At 36.5% G+C, this 16,539-nt stretch overlaps 1 protein-coding gene across 2 annotated transcripts in view; it reads right to left on the minus strand.

Annotated features, from left to right (window-relative positions):
- The window catches only part of ctdp1 (CTD (carboxy-terminal domain, RNA polymerase II, polypeptide A) phosphatase, subunit 1), a 132,504-nt gene that overhangs the window by 74,206 nt on the left and 41,759 nt on the right, over positions 1 to 16,539 (minus strand). For both annotated transcript variants that reach the window (XM_067411829.1, XM_067411830.1), the window contains exon 11: positions 14,723 to 14,879. In XM_067411829.1, the coding sequence (XP_067267930.1) occupies positions 14,723 to 14,879 (157 nt within the window). The remainder of the gene's footprint in view (positions 1 to 14,722; positions 14,880 to 16,539) is intronic.

Below are 16,539 nucleotides of genomic sequence, written 5' to 3' on the forward strand. Positions count from 1 at the left end.
TTTAGCCATTAAATAAGCACATTTAGTTTCAAGTTTAAGTTTTGTTTTGAAGAAAGATTTTCTTTAAAGTGAATTTCGTTTAGTATAAATTGTATCTTAATTTTAATACATTTTTCATCATCCAATTACCTGGATTTAATACATAAAAAGCAATATAGCAGACAATGCAATTATGACATGGAGGCGCCGGCGCGCCGCGGTCACACACCTTTTGAAACTGGTAACACACGCTGTCACCGAATTTACAAATGCACATCTTGCTTGTTGCTCACACACATATTAGGCTATGTTGAAATAACAATATGTTGAAGTAACATTATTAATAATAATTAATCTTCAAGAATATTTGATTGAATGCTGAATGTTGAGCTTGTTCAATTTAATAAAATTAAAACTTTAATTATGATAATTAAAATAATTTAATATTTAATATTGAGTGGCCAATTTTTGCTCATTTATTAATAGTATTTATATAATTTAGCCTATATAACTGCGCAGCTCCCCCCGTAGCCTAAATGATCTAGCACAGCAGCACCTGCGTTTAAAAAAAATAAATAAATAAATAAATAAAATCTGGCGCCGCCCCTGGTTATAACGGCCCACATATTAAAAATGGTCGGGTTTAAATCGGGCTCGGGCTCATAATTACAGTGGACGTGTCGGGCCCGGGCCGGGCTCGGACACAACGTGCTCGGGCTCGGGTAGGGTCGGGCTTGATTTGTTGGGCCCGATCTAAGCTCTAATGGCATGGAAGCAATCAGCCTGTGGCACCGCTCAGGTGTAATGGAAGCCCAGGTTGCTTTGATAGCGGCCTTGAGGTCATCTGCATTGTTGGGTCTGGTGTCTCTCATCTTCCTCTTGACAATACCTCATAGATTCTCTATGGGGTTCAGGTCAGGCGAGTTTGCTGGCCAATCAAGCACAGTAACACCATGGTCATTGAACCAGCTTTTGGTACATTTGGCAGTGTGGGCAGGTGCCAAATCCTGCTGGAAAATGAAATCAGTATCTCCATAAAGCTTGTCAGCAGAAGGAAGCATGAAGTGCTCTAAAATTTCCTGGTAGATGGCTGCATTGACTGTGGACTTCAGAAAACACAGTGGACAAATACCAGCAGATGACATGGCAGCCCAAATCATCACTGACTGTGGACACTTCACACTGGACTTGACCACTGAGCAACAGTCCAGTTCTTTTTCTCCTTAGCCCAGGTAAGACGCTTCTAACGTTGTCTTTGGTTCAGAATTACTTGGTAAGTTGAATGTGACAATTTTATCCCATTTCCTGAAGACGTCTGTGTGTGGTGACTCTTGACTCCAGCTTCAGTCCACTGCTTTTGAAGCTCTCCTAAGTTCTTAAATTGGCTTTGCATGACAATCTTCAAGCCTGCGGTCATTCCTTTCACTTGTACACCTTTTCCTACCACACTTTTTCCTTCCAGTCAACTCTCCATGAATATGCTTTGGCACAGCATTCTGCAAACAGCCAGCTCTTTCAGCAATGACCCTCTGTGGCTTACCCTCATTGTAGAGGGTCTTGATGATCGTCTTCTGGACAACTGTCAAGTCAGCAGACTTCCCCATGACTGCTGCTGGGATAACTGACCTAAACCCAGTATTTATACCCTGAAAATGGTAATTTAATAGAACTTGAAATTAAATATTCTAATAATTTGAGATACTGATTTTTTTTATTTTGATGAGCATCAAGCTGTAATCATCAAAATGAAAACAAGAAAGTCTTGAAATATTTTACTTTATGTCTAATAAATCTAGAATATATTTAAATTTTACTTTTTGAATGAAAATTACAGAAAAAAAAAAAAAAACTTTTTCATGATATTCTAATTTATGAGATGCACCTGTATATTTCTGACCATGGTAAAGATATTTGTAGCCAGATTTCATGATTCCTCAATTCATTTTGAGTGCTCGATTTCGCCAAAATATTACATAAAAAGAAAAATCATAATTAGAACGTTTTCTAAGGCTTCAAAATATATTTAAAAGATGATAATATAGCATATAACAGTGTTATCATATATAAACCTACACTAACATAGGAGAATACTTGTTTCTAAATGTTCACCGCGGTTTCAAAATAAATGTTTAAACCCTGACTCTGCATGTTTTGATAACATGTTCTTGTTGAAGAAATTACAGAGACTGCAGCATTTATATCATAAAGATATGGAAAATATTAAAGATTAAGTGGACATTTGAATTAAATGTTGCTTGGACAATATTAAAAAAGGATTTGATCATGCTGTATAAACAATAGCAAGAAGTGTAACAACAACAATCACCTAGCCGCTGGCGCCCTCTGCAAGCATTTGATATAATTCATAATGTACGTAAGTTGATTGTTAACATTATGTATTACATTATGTATTTTGACAGTGTTGTTAAAAAAAAACATAATAACTTGATTTTGTTACTTTCGTTAAAACATTTATTACTGCCTCATTGTTATTATATACACTCAAAAAAATGAACTTTCACTGTTGTCAAAGCACCCTTTTTCACATTACTGAAACTCATGTAATTCCATAAAATTAATTTAACTGTCGTTTCTACTAAAAATGAGTATTGTCAGCTTTACTTTAGTGTTTGTTCAGTCAACTTAACATTGCTGGGCGAAATGCACAAATTAATGCTGACATAATTAACTGTGGTTTAGGAAGAAAAACCAGCAACAGTGGCGTGGAAGGGTCAAAAATAAACAAAAAGCTAAGAAACTTGAGTTATGTATCAGAACTTTATTTTGCCGACGCGTTTTGGCAAACAGGCCTTCGTCAGGACTAAAAAGTTTGTATAGGTTCCTTTAAGTACAAATAGAAACACAATACAAAATTACAATGAACCCATGAAAATTTGTTTCATTGGTTCATTGTAAGTTTGAATTGATTATGATTCTAATAATATAACTTTTTTCAGTTTTACTCAAATTAGGGTGATGCAAAAATGAGTACACCCCACAATAAAAACTACTACATCTAGTACTTTGTATGGCCTCCATGATTTTTAATGGCAGCACCAAGTCTTCTAGGCATGGAATGAACAAGTTGGCAATATTTTGCAAAATCTTTCTTTTTCAATTCTTCAAGAATGACCTCTTTTAGAGACTGGATGCTGGATGGAGAGTGATGCTCAACTTGTCTCTTCAGAATTCCCCATAGGTGTTCAATTGGGTTCAGATCAGGAGCCACTGAATCACTTTCACCCTGTTCTTCTTCAGAAATACAACAGTGGCCTTGGATGTGTGTTTAGGATCATTGTCATGTTGGAAAAGTGTACAACGACCAAGGGCACGGAATGATGGTAGCATCTTCTCTTTCAGTATAGAGCAGTACATCTGTGAATTCATGATGCCATCAATGAAATGCAGCTCCCCGACACCAGCAGCACTCATGCAGCCCCACATAAGGACACTGACATCACCATGTTTCACTGTAGGCACCATGCATTCTTCTTTGTATTTCTCACCTTTGCGACGCCATACAGTTTTGAAGCCATCAGTTCCAAAAATGTTTATCTTGGTCTCATCACTCCAGAGTATAGAGTCCCAGTAGTCTTCATCTTTGTCAGAATGGGCCCTTGCAAACCCTAGGCGGGCTTTTTTTTGCCTGGGCTTTAGGAGAGGCTTCTTTCATGGACGGCACCCATTCCTGTCATTCCTCTGCAATGTACGCCGTATTGTGTCACGGGAAATAGTCACCTCAGTTTGGCTTTCTACTTCTTTAGATAACTGCAGTGAACTTGCATGCCAATTTTCTTCAACCCTTCTCATCAGAAGACCCTCCTGTCGAGGTGTTAACTTCCGTGGACGACATGGACATCTGTGAGATGGTTGCAGTTCCATCTTTTTTAAAGTTTTGTACCACTTTTGCTACAATATCCTGACTGATAAGTAAAGCTTTGCTGATCTTCTTGTAGCTTCACCTTTCTGGTGTAAAGAAATTATTTTCTTTCTCAGGTCTTGTGACATTTCTCTTCCATGTGGTGCCATTGCTGACAGCATGAAATGGGAAGGGGTTTTAACACCCTTTTATAGTCAGCTGTTTGCTGGACACCTGTGTAGTGAATAATTAGACTCACCTCAATTCTTGTTAAATTAGACATTTGTAGTCTAAAATTTAGCTTTGCTCCAGAGACTTTCAGTGGGGTGTACTCATTTTTGCATCACCCTAATGAGTAAAACTTAAAATTGATTTCTCTAAGTTATATTATATTTCTCTAGATGTTATATTAAACTTAGTCTTGTCAACATTTTGGAAATTGTTTTTGTGTTCATTGAGATATTGTTTAAAATGTTACTTTTCAAAGTGGGTGTACTCATTTATGCTGAGCACTGTATATCAATGTCAGTTTTTTCCAATATTGCGTAACTAACTGGAAAAAAGCTCACCCCCAAACCGCTACTGCTTTTCCACTATCTCCGTTCTCATGCAAGAGCCAGTGATTGACCAGTGCAATATGGGATCCTATTGGGAACTGATTTTAACTAAAATGGAAATGGGATTGCGACGTAAGGTATTGCATGGTTGTGGCTGATTTCCAGACTAGCAATGTTGTTCAACATTTATTTCCATATCTCCTTGTGGACTTTAAGGAAAATAAAAATAAATAAATAAAAAAAAATTTACCATCACCAGGCTTAAACTGCAAAATCCCTTTTTACAAGTGGGATGCCTTGGGTAAACTCCACACTAATTTGAAACAGCAATGAGTATCAGATCTCATCACGAAGCAGCAGAAACCATGAACACATTTCTAAAGCACCCCAACTGCCAATCCTCTGGTCACAGCAAACAACTCAACTGATACAATCAGACAAGTGTATGCAGCAGTTGTTGTTCAGAGAATGACTGCCAATGTGTGGAAGTGTGTATCCGACCGAATCTTTGCCTCCCACTGAGAAAACATCAACGGATCCAATAACATATTGCCCTGGACATATCTCTTCTCCCCACATGGCACAAGGACATTAAGCCATAAAGAAATAACCATTCAAAACTGCAGGCCAATAAATCTTTGAGCGTTGAACATCTAATACAGGACTTAACATCTGTAGGTAAGACGTGGTATTCCAGAGTGAGGCCACGCTCCTATCAAACACTGTTACGTTACTGCAAGCTGCTAGACAAGATAGTAAGGCATCTGGATGAGAAAGGTCACTCAGGCCACATGCACGTTATGATCTCACAGTCCTAAAATGCTTCTTGGCGAACCACATTGTGATTTCGGAATGTGGCTCATTGGTGACATTTCAATGCTGGGTTTTGTAACAGAGTATAACTGCCAGACAGCCAATTAGGGCTTTCCTTTTATTCTCATCAAAAGCTTTCTGAACATTTGAGAATGCCAAAAGGCATTTAGGCTGCAGAGCTAATAGAAGCAGGTTGACATTTGAAAACACGTGTTTTCTCCCCACCTCGAAATTCTCAGAACTCATATGTGCAGCTTTTTCCTTTAATGGTAATGTTTCAAGATCAAACCAATGTAGAGTAGCTGCTTTTAACTCAGAATAACACAAGGAGACTTTTTAAAATCTTTACACTAAATGAATAAATACATATCAAATACAACATAAAATGGTTTTAGTAGCCAAATTTTTTAAAATCTCTACCATAAATAATATTGTAAAAAAAAAAAAAAAAAAGTCGGTCAACAGAGACTAGTTGGCAAAATGCAGAGTATTTTGAGAGCCTTAGCATTTATCTTGAAACCATTGATCTTAATGTATCCTTTAGTCCAGGAGACCCCATGAGACTGCAGTTCGCTCAGACCCTTGGCTTCTGCTCGCACTGTGAACTCTTGTGAACTTCACGTTCAAGACATGGAAAATGTCACATTAGCACAAAGTGCTTCAGGTGCCCTCACGAACAAAAACCTTGGTCAATCTGTCACTCAATTCACTAATAGATTGATGACATGCTAATACATAAATCAATGATGGCATAAGCTGGATGTTAAACAAATAGTTGATGAAAAAATTAACTCTGTTGGATGTTGGACACCAGGTAAGGAATAATCCATGGTTAGCTCCACATTAAATGATTTTAATTCACGATGTGGAGGCAAAGAACCACCTGACACAAAGCAGAGGTAAGTTGCCGCCGTGGAGTGCATTAAAATCTTTTAATGCACAGCTAGCTGTGAATTATCCTGTTTATACCATGGTTATTTGCCAGCATTAATAACTTACAGTTAAAGCTTGACAGTGAAGTTAAAGCTTGATGTTTGCTGCGTTAAATTTGACTGGAAGGGATAAAATGGTGGTTATTTTTTTCAGCTACCATTCTGTCTGCTTTAAATCAGACAGAGATTAAGTAGTGCGGTAAGGTTACATTTATTTGAATGAATTAGCCTATGGATAAAAAGAGAGAGAGATTTGCGTGTGAATTACCTGCGTCTTTGCAGCATCTCAATGAAACATTTACTGAAGCAGAATATGCTTCAATAACATGTATGGATAATTAGCAAACTGATTAGCGTTGCATGTGGATAATTCTCCGCACAAACATTTATTGTGTGCCAAACCCACGCTCCCCAACAAGTGAAATCACTGTTGACCTCCTACACATGATATGGAGGTAACAATTAACATAATTAACCACGCTGGACTCTCTGCTTGAGTGGAAGTCAACGCTGTTTCAAGCCAAGACTATGAAAGAGAGTGAAAACTTGGAGCCCAATTACAGATGGGTTGACAATATTTCTCTCTTGACTTTAATTGATTCTCATTTTGATAAACCGATATTGATTCTTAAATCCCAAGAATCAATCTTTTAGTGTGCTGTTTGAACAAAACTTCACTAAACATTATTCATAGCGTGCCTCCCATCTAATAAATCACAATAAGCTTTGTGATTTGTTACTTTTGATATTAAGCAAAGCCTTAGCTTTCAAAATCTGTCAACTTACAAAATTAAAACATTACATGTCATTTTGACACTCTTTAATCTGGCATGACAGATCACTGGAGTGCTTCAGTTCAAGTGGCACGTGAACTGATCATCTCTTCATCTTTACTGCTAGTTATTACATTCTTAATCCCACCCAATACCTAAACCTAACAATTAACTATAATAAGCAGTAAATTAAGAGTTTATTGAGGGAAAAGTCATAGTTATTTGTTTATATATGTGTTCCCTATACTGAAGTGTTACCAAAATAATGTAATGTAATGTTAACCCATAAAGCTAAGTAGTTTTTAAAGTTTGATAATTAATCTGCTATGTCATGTTTATGACAGGTTATGATGTTTTGCTAATGTCAAGTTGTCATGACAAAGACACTGACAGGTTATGATGTGTTGGTTTATGTCAAGTTGTCGTAACAAAGACAACACAAACAATGTCATCTTTGCATTAAAAATGACATAATTGAGCGAATGACACTTAATGACAGTTGTCATAAACATTCATAAAACCTCCTTCATATTCATGACACGTGTCATGTCAAGATTATGAAGGTGTCATGTCAGTCTTATGCACACCCCTTCAAGTAAAGTGTTACCGATTTTACTTAATCTGTTCATCAATATTTAATGTATGTTTGAATAAATCTCACTAAAACAGGGGTCTCAAACTCAAATTGGCAGGATTTTATATACTACTATTACTAATATAATACTACTAATAAACTAATATAATATTACTAATATAATACTATTAATTGAAATTAATTGAACTTCTCACATCCAACAAGATGCATGGAATAAAAAAATCAGTAATTTAGGAACAAAACTAGCAACACTTGTGGCGTGGAGGGGCCAGAAATAAACAAAAAACTGGAGCTATATATAGCCTATCAACTTTATTTTGACAAAAAATAAAAATCTCTCATTGTTACATTCATTATTAGTTTTTAACATTTAGTGGAAGTATTTTCCCTTACTTTATGTTAGCTTAAATAACATTAAAATCTTGCAATGAACAACACTGTACTTAACAAATACAATCCCTGAATACATTTGTACACTCTTCTGTTTCTTGCCAGACACCTGCAGCGCTTCTGCTCACACAGCTGACACACATTTGTCCAAGATGCCGCTTGAGCATCGGTAACGTTTAATGGCTGCATCGGACGCGTTTCAGTGGTATAACTCGGCGCTTGTGACTTAAAGTCGAGTGCTTTTACTGTAATTTAGGCAAGCGCGCTCATAATAGAAGCGATGCGGTTGAGAGCGCGGCTCATGGTTGCATAGCAACGACAGACGCCACTGGAGCGAAAGCGCATTGGAAAGAAGGAGAATGCGGTGTGGCCACTTATGTGATGCGATATGTGAATGCCCCCATAGAACAGCGACTTTTTCTTTGCATATCAGACAGGTAGCAACTAGAGAGTAATAATAATAATAATTTTAGCGGGCCGGATTATGTTTTATTTTTATAGATCAGTTGCGGGCCGGCAGTTTGAGACCACTGCACTAAAATGAGTTTAAATGTTTATTTTAAAAAAGCTAATTGTACTAAAAGCAATTATATCAATAAAAAGTTATAAAAACTGCTTTATGTGAAAAATCTAATAAAAACATGAAATCTGTCAATACCCAGCCCTAGCTGCAATTAACAAACCATTCAAACATTCTCAGAGTGATCAATTATCATTCGCTTTCATTCAGGTGAACATGCTCATCACTACATTCACAAAGTTTTCTGAGAGCCTATAATTACTTAGTTTGTGTGACGAAAAGCTGTTTTGCAGTGTATGAAAGGAAAACATTAGTTCTACTAGTGTCCACGCCAGAACCCCAGTCATTCAATAAGTTAATTCCTACTTCCTCCAAGCAGCCATGCAAAAAAAATTTATATGAAAGGTTCCGTTAAAAGTGTGACTTTTCAAATAGCAATTTACATTCAATCAAACTCAGCTTTGTCATATATATGAAAAGCCTGCAACAGCTCTCTCCACATGCTAAATTTAGTCACTATTCTATTTCCATTCAGCAGGTTTAATGAACAAAGGACTAACCCCCTCGATATCCCAATTCGCAAAGTCCCAGAATAATAACACTGTGGTTTCCTGCACCTCAGTGGAGATGTCATATTTAGTGAGAAAGGGGGGCTATTCAACAAAACCCCTGTTAGGCTGGTAGAACAATGGGGCACAAATTGAGCAGTGGCAAATGGTACCCATAAATGACTAGGGGAGAGAAAATGAGCTTAGGAATGGATACAAAACAGGTTTTACATTGGGCTGATTGCAGTCTCCCTGTGAAAGTGCACAATGACATTTTATAGGATTTCCATATCAGGATATTTTACTGAAAGGGATTTACGGTCTAAATAAAGTCCTTAAATAGAAGGTTCCTATAAAGCTGGAGGTTGTTAAAGCTTGAGGTTCCCATTCATTTAAATATTAGATGTCACGTCTGTCACCAAGGATTCTTCTAATAAATAGATAAATCACACATCGTCATGAAACATGACCTTTCAAAAGAACAACATGCATTATTTATGTACAAAGCAACTGTACATTTTAGTAACATATAGTATACACTACAGTTCACAAGTTTGGGGTCGGTATGATTTTTTTTAAAGTAAGAAGTCTCTTATGCTCACCAAGGCTGCATTTATTTATTTAATAAAAACAGTAATATTGTGAATTTTTTTTTACAATTTAAAATCATTTTGCTAAATTAATATATATTGTAAAATATAATTTATTCCTGTTATGGCAAAGCTGAATTTTCAGCATCATTATTCCAGTCTTCAGTGTCACATGATCCTTCAGAAATTTTTATAATATGCTGATTTGCTGCTCAAGAAACATTTCTTTATATTATTTATCAATATTGATGAATAGATTTCAAAAGAAAAGCATCTATTGAAATTAAAATTTCCGTAGCATAATAAATTACTTTTGATCAAATTAATTTGGGGCGGTTGTGGCCTGATGGTTAGAGAGTCAGACTGTTAACCTGAAGGTTGTGAGTTCGATTCTCAATACCAGCAGGATTTGTGTGTGTATTCACTACTCACTGCTTCTAATGTGTGTGAACTAACTTATGCCGGGTTACAGACTGTAAATGACCGCTTAAATGGGTGTGGGTCCCTTTAAATTTATTTTTAGTTAACACTGCGTAATCACGTTTAAAAGGAAGTGGCGTATAGAGATCAGTAGTCACGCTGCAGCGGAGGGAAGATCAACTTGTGAGTCTCCATATGGCGTGGGGATGAAAAATGAAGTTTAATCCCGTTTAGTACCCTTTTGGCAAGCAGAGCGAGGTACGCAGTGTTAATGTGTTTGTTTCTTTATTTTCAGTGATGTGTTTGTTATATAGTGGTGTTTAAGCTTTGTTTGTTGAACGTTTTCATGGTGTATTTCATTTGTGTTTGTAAGTATTTATTTGCTTTTGTGTATATTCATTGTGTTGATTTACTTTTGTTGTTATTTTTAGTTTCACGGTGCTCGATGGTGCTCTATGGTGCTTGAGTGTGTTCGAATGACGATATTAAAGAGAGGAAACTCATGATGAGCAAAATAAAGAGAATGCACACGTCAGAAACTCTCCGAGTCTTGTTTGGGAAGCCAAGGGGGCAGCTATACAGACTACACAATATTTTTGACCGTCATGATAGTCACTGTGTCTGATTATATGATTTTGACTCCTAAAATCTTGTGGTGTCGCGGACAAGAAACATGTCAGACTACACGCTGCTACCCGACTATTCACCGTGTGCCATCTTTAACAGTCTTTAAACATCAAACGCAGGATTGTTGTTGCCATAGCTCCACAAACATTTCCTCCGTTGTAAAATTCCACCTAGCAGGAACGATACCATTGTTTCTCTTTCGTTTCGGCATGTTTGAAAGCATGTAGGAAGTCGCTTCTGTGTTTCATTTGGCCATTGTCACAAATTTGACGGAACTCGTCGTGAACGACTGAAAAAAAAATTAAACATGCTAGTCTTTCTGTCGTGACGTCATGAAGCATCGCAGATGCGGCATCAGTTGTCATCCACTATGACACACTACACGAGCTGAAACGATCAAATCTTGCTTCCCGACACCCATTTTCGTTTATGACAAAATCTTGACAAAAAAAATTGTGTAGTCTGAACCAGGCATTAGATGAGTTAAATGAAGAAGACAGATACCAATTATAGGTTACCATACTTGGCCTTCATGTCACATTACTTTCACTTTAAAGCAACCTTGCTAAATAAAAACTAAATCTTACTGACCCCAAACTTTTGAACGGTAGTATTATTTTTCAAATAAATCTAAAATTTGACAACAAAGGGCCAAATCAATGGCACAATCTAGTATGTGTACTCAACGTAAACCTGTCTACATTTTCATTTCCTTTTATAAAATAAATGAACATTATTTTGTGATGCTGACAAGCTCTTGGGTTCAACCTTGTTTATGTCTGACATATTCATTCTGGCATGAAGTACTGCAGATTCCATGTGCCCCTCAAAGATGCTGAGAGGTGTTTGTACTCTATCCGTTCAACCTGGCATGACTCTCACAAGTGACAAGCAGCAGTGTGGAGAAAATATCAGCTGAACCAGCAAGATGCAGCAGCGAAAAGTAGTAGTTTGCCAAACTTTACCCTACCAAGGCATTATATTACTTGTTCAAAGGCAGTTTACCAATCCCATACAGGCGTAACTATAGCTTAATTGGCAAAGCATGACAATGCTCAGGTCATGGAGATTTGATTCCCAGAAAACGCATGTAGGCTATATATAATCAGTTGTAATTAGTCATTAAAATGTTAATATGGGAAAACATAAAATAATAAAAAATAAATAATTTAAGATAATATACTCTACTGTTCAAAAGAGTGGGGTTGGTAAGATATTTTCTCTACTGTTCAAAAGAGTGGGGTTGGTAAGATATTTTCATGTTTTTTAAAGAAGTCTCTTATGCTCACCAAAGCTGCATTTATTTGATCGAAAATACACTTAAAGGTTCTCTAAGCGATCCTGGGTGGATGTAACTTCCTGTTGACGTTCAAAGTGTTGTCAAACAAAACAGAGGCTATCTAGACCCTCCCTCCTCCTCCTCCCCCTCCCCTCCGTGCTTCATGAAACAGTCATGAACGTGCATTTAAAATCATTCTTGTCGGTTATTGGCTGGATCATGTTTATTATGATTCGTGGTCCAGGCTGCACCAGTTTGTTTTTATTGCCGTTTTCGGAGCTTGTAGTGACTACAAAGACCGCATTTTTTTTACAGTGTGTTCAGGGGACAAGCAGCTAGCGGCTAGTGAGGAGATATTTGCTGTATGTGACAAAAAATGTTTTGGCCTAAAAACGCGTGACATCACTTAGAGCACCTTTAAAAAGAGTAATATTGCAAAATATTACCTTTTAACTTCAACTGTCTTCTATTCGAATATATTTTAAAATGAAAGCTGAAGTTCCAGCAATAATTACTCCAGTCTATAGTGTCATATGATCCTTCAGAAACCATTCTCATATGCTGATTTCCTGCTCAAAACACATTTCCTATTGTTATCAATTTTGAAAACAGTTGAAACAGTTGTGCTGCTTCATGTTTGTGGAAACAACAGGATTCTATGTTGAATAGAAAGTTCAAAAGAACAGCATTTACTTAAAATAGAACATTTTTGTAACAATGCCTTTAGTGTCACTTCAATCAATTCAATGCTTCCTGAATTATAGTATTCATTTCTTTAAAAAAAAAAATTCACTACAAACTTTTGAATGGTAGTGTACATATGTTTTAATACATTTAAGTCCATTGTATTTTAAACACATATATACTTTGTTTAGCATTAAGCATTGATTTATTAAAGTAGTAATGTTAATAAATACTTATAGAAAATACAGATAAAAGACTATACATTCAAATTTCACTTTGAAGATCATTAAATATTTGGCATATGACTTATGACTGAATTAATTTTTTTTGTCAGATCTTAAATGACACGCAGTACATAAGTATAGGAAGTATAAGCAATGTTTTTACCATCTGCTCGATTACTAAACGCATGTGGGTGTCACCGGCCTGCATCTCAAGAAGTTAGTGGATAAATATATAAACGTATTTATCTAAACAAGATCAACTTAATGTCCCTATCAATGATTAAATCTCTTCCCCTGTGTAGAAGCCACTGCTGGTGGTAAGACACGGCTTCGTTTCAGCTGTATGTGAGCATGAAAGTTGAACACAAAAAATGAAGCTATCTGACCTGTGAAGTGCAACACCGCTGTTATGAATGGTGTCAGCAATGACAGGTTTTTGACATGGACTGCTGAGATGTTATAACTGCTAAGCGGAGAACTGAGACAGGCCCGACAAATGAGAAAGAAGTCAAAGAAGCTCTGAAGCGATGTTTCTAGGTCAGTGATTTTAAGAGGGAGCCATGAGGCACATCTTCCTCTTTTACACTTCAGAGAAAAAACTGGAAGACAAGACAAATGTAAAACGAAAAAGCTGAAGAAAAAAATAACCCTCATTCCATTTAAAGCCTGACGCAGCACTTTGAGCTATGAAAGTGTAGCTGATGGCAACAAAGCTGGGATGAAAGAAATAATACATGGAGGGCTCATAATTTCATGCACACCTTTTTTTTTTTTTTCTTCTTCTTTTTTTTTTTTTTAAACCACACACCCATGACCAATTTTAAAGAAATCATAAAATAAATCATTAATAAAGCAGAGCCAGCCTGCAGGAAGATGACCTTAAATGAAAAGCAAGGTCAGAAGAAGTGGAGATGTGCTCATAATAAATAAGCAAAGCAATATAAGTGCAAAGACTCATATCACACAGCAATAACACTGATCCTTTATTCTGGATCAGTCTGAAATATATGTTTATCATGGTATATAAATGCAAAAAAATGCATTAAAATTTCAATCACTAATTTAAAACAACAACAACAACAACAACAACATTAGCTTACAGTAAGACGTAGGGTATAGTATTTCATTCTTAACATCTTTTGAATATTCTATTTGACAAATACATTTTTATTATTAGGCAGGAACTTTTTTTTAAATTCTAAGCAATTCAATTTGTGCTTTGCTATGATCACAGTAATTTGCTTCTTACATGTCCTCTTCAAACAGTCTTGGCATTAATATTCAGCAGCTTCTGATCTCAGAGGGTGATCAACATCGGCTCACCGTCAGGGAATGTCTTCGGGATATTTGTTCAGGATTTTTAATTAGCTTTTATGAATCTTAAAAGCTTTGTGTGGGGGGAGGAATTTAACTGTGGCTCTGTCATGAATTAAACATGTAACGCCACCATAAACAATTCCCTACATGAACTATCAACACAAATGTCAAGCAGGACAACAGCATACCAATAAAACAAAATAAGGATGCTCCGATTGATTGGGCGCCAAACGTTATCGGCCGGTAATAGCTTTATATAGTTTGAGCAGTGGGCCGATCAGATGACAAAACTCGCGAGACAGTTATTAAAACTGCATTAAGCCACGAAGTGATACTGTTCCTCAAGCGGCTTTCTGTGCGCGCACTCAAAGACGGAGTGGAACACGAACAAGAAAAGTGAACTTTGAGCTTTGGGTTCACGCCTGAGCGGTTAAAAACAGACAGAAATATGCCTGGCTTGGGGAGTATTTGCTTAAACACTATTGGTTGTCTTAAATGAACAAACAGTTGGGAAATAAATCTCATGTGTATCAGATTCAGTATATTGGATCCATATAACAATTAAGAACAACTGATGTTTTTAGATAGCTAAGAAAATGTGTATGTGTGTTTAACCTCTTTGTCCATGCTGTCCAGATCTTCTTTGCAGAGTGTGTAGAGTGGCATGGTTTCAGACATGCTGGGCTGTCGTTTTCTGCGTGAAGGTCCAGGCTGCTCATCGTCAGGACTCGATCCTGCAGCCTCGACCGTCTGCTGAGACCCCTGAGCTAACCTGAACAAACACATCAACAATCAATTGCTCAGCATACATACTCCAGATCAGCAGCTGGTGAAGCAAGTTACAGTGTAATCAGTCACTGGGCAAAATTTGTTTCTCAAGCACTGCTGGCTGACTTTGCTCTGACAAAACACCAAAGCAGAACAGCAGTTCTCTCAGTCTGAGCAACACCTAAATAAGCAATCAAACATACCCACAGCACAAGCCTGTCCACAGCACACAGCAAACATTCAATCACATCCTTCTGTCAGAGGAGCCACAACATGATTATGATAACTCTGCACAGGGAGATAGATGGTCAGAGCAGACAGTGTCTGAAAGGATTAACTTCACTACACCTGCAGTCTGTTTAAACCAGTGGTCACCACCCTTTTTAAGCCCAAGATCCCTCACCTCAGCCTTGATGAAAGGCAAGGTCTATAGTACCAATCGATGAATAGATATAAAAAGACAGCCCAGATTGAGGCCTTTTATTTTGTATTTTAATTGCATTTGAATTACATTAAATGCTTTGGTTTTAAACTTTTTAATTTATGCAACCAATAAAACTGTATGAATTTAACAACATTAACACTTGCAAATTTCAAAACACTTATGACGTAACGAAGCCTTGTTTACTGAAATCATGTGACTTTCACGCTCCGAACCACTCATTCGAAACAAGATTCGTAAAGCTTCGAAGCTTCATGAAGCAGTGTCGCCCATCACTAGATACTGTTGAATAAAGTCGTTTTTTTTTGCCGCATAAAAAGTTGCTTCATAACATTAAGGTTGAACCAACTGATGCAGGCCTCACTGAGCCATTAGATTTTATGAAAAATATCTTAATTTGTGTTCCGAAGATGAACAAAGGTCTTACAGGTTTGGAACGACATAAGGGGGAGTAATTAATGACAGAATTTTCATTTTTGGGTGAACTAACCCTTTAATATTTTTCAACTAAAACCATATTGTATTTGATCAATAATTTGCTTTCTCATTAATAAGTGAATGTGCAAAAATGCACATTTTGAATGTTACCATGTTATTACAATGTTATTACCAAATTTAACCCATTTTTAATTAATTAAAATGTGAAAAAAATATATATTTTGTCAGTATTCAAGGGAAATTTCATTCAATATATCATTAAATACAATAAGTATAAAGTCAGCACACCATGGCTCCAAAAACAGAAATATATTGACACTCTCACAGAGGTGACATTTCGAGCATACAGGCTCTTCATCAGACAAAATGAGCTGATGAAGAGCCTGTGTGCTCGAAACATAGTGTGCCTACTTTATACTTTTTTTCTGTTTCGCTTATTTTTGGCTGAGCACCCACTTTGAGCAGTCTGCCAGTGATGTGCATGCTTTTGTTTTGCGTTTTGCTGAACACATTATTATATGAAATTTATAAGAACATAATATAGTAACCTGAGAATTACATTTTATCAATTGAAATCTATGTATTTAAAATCTAAACTTTTAATCACATTACTGCTCAAAACAGTCCAAATTTTTTAAACCTACATATTCATTTTCTAACATAACATAAATAGTACTCTAAAATGTTTTCAAACTAAATATATCAATTTTACTTGCATAAATGTTCACTTTCATTGGTTCATCAATAGGCAAAAACATCCCAAAAGTGTGAAATATGGAAAAGA

Source organism: Chanodichthys erythropterus, chromosome 15, assembly GCF_024489055.1.
Source record: "Chanodichthys erythropterus isolate Z2021 chromosome 15, ASM2448905v1, whole genome shotgun sequence".
NCBI classification, from domain to species: Eukaryota; Metazoa; Chordata; class Actinopteri; order Cypriniformes; family Xenocyprididae; genus Chanodichthys; species Chanodichthys erythropterus.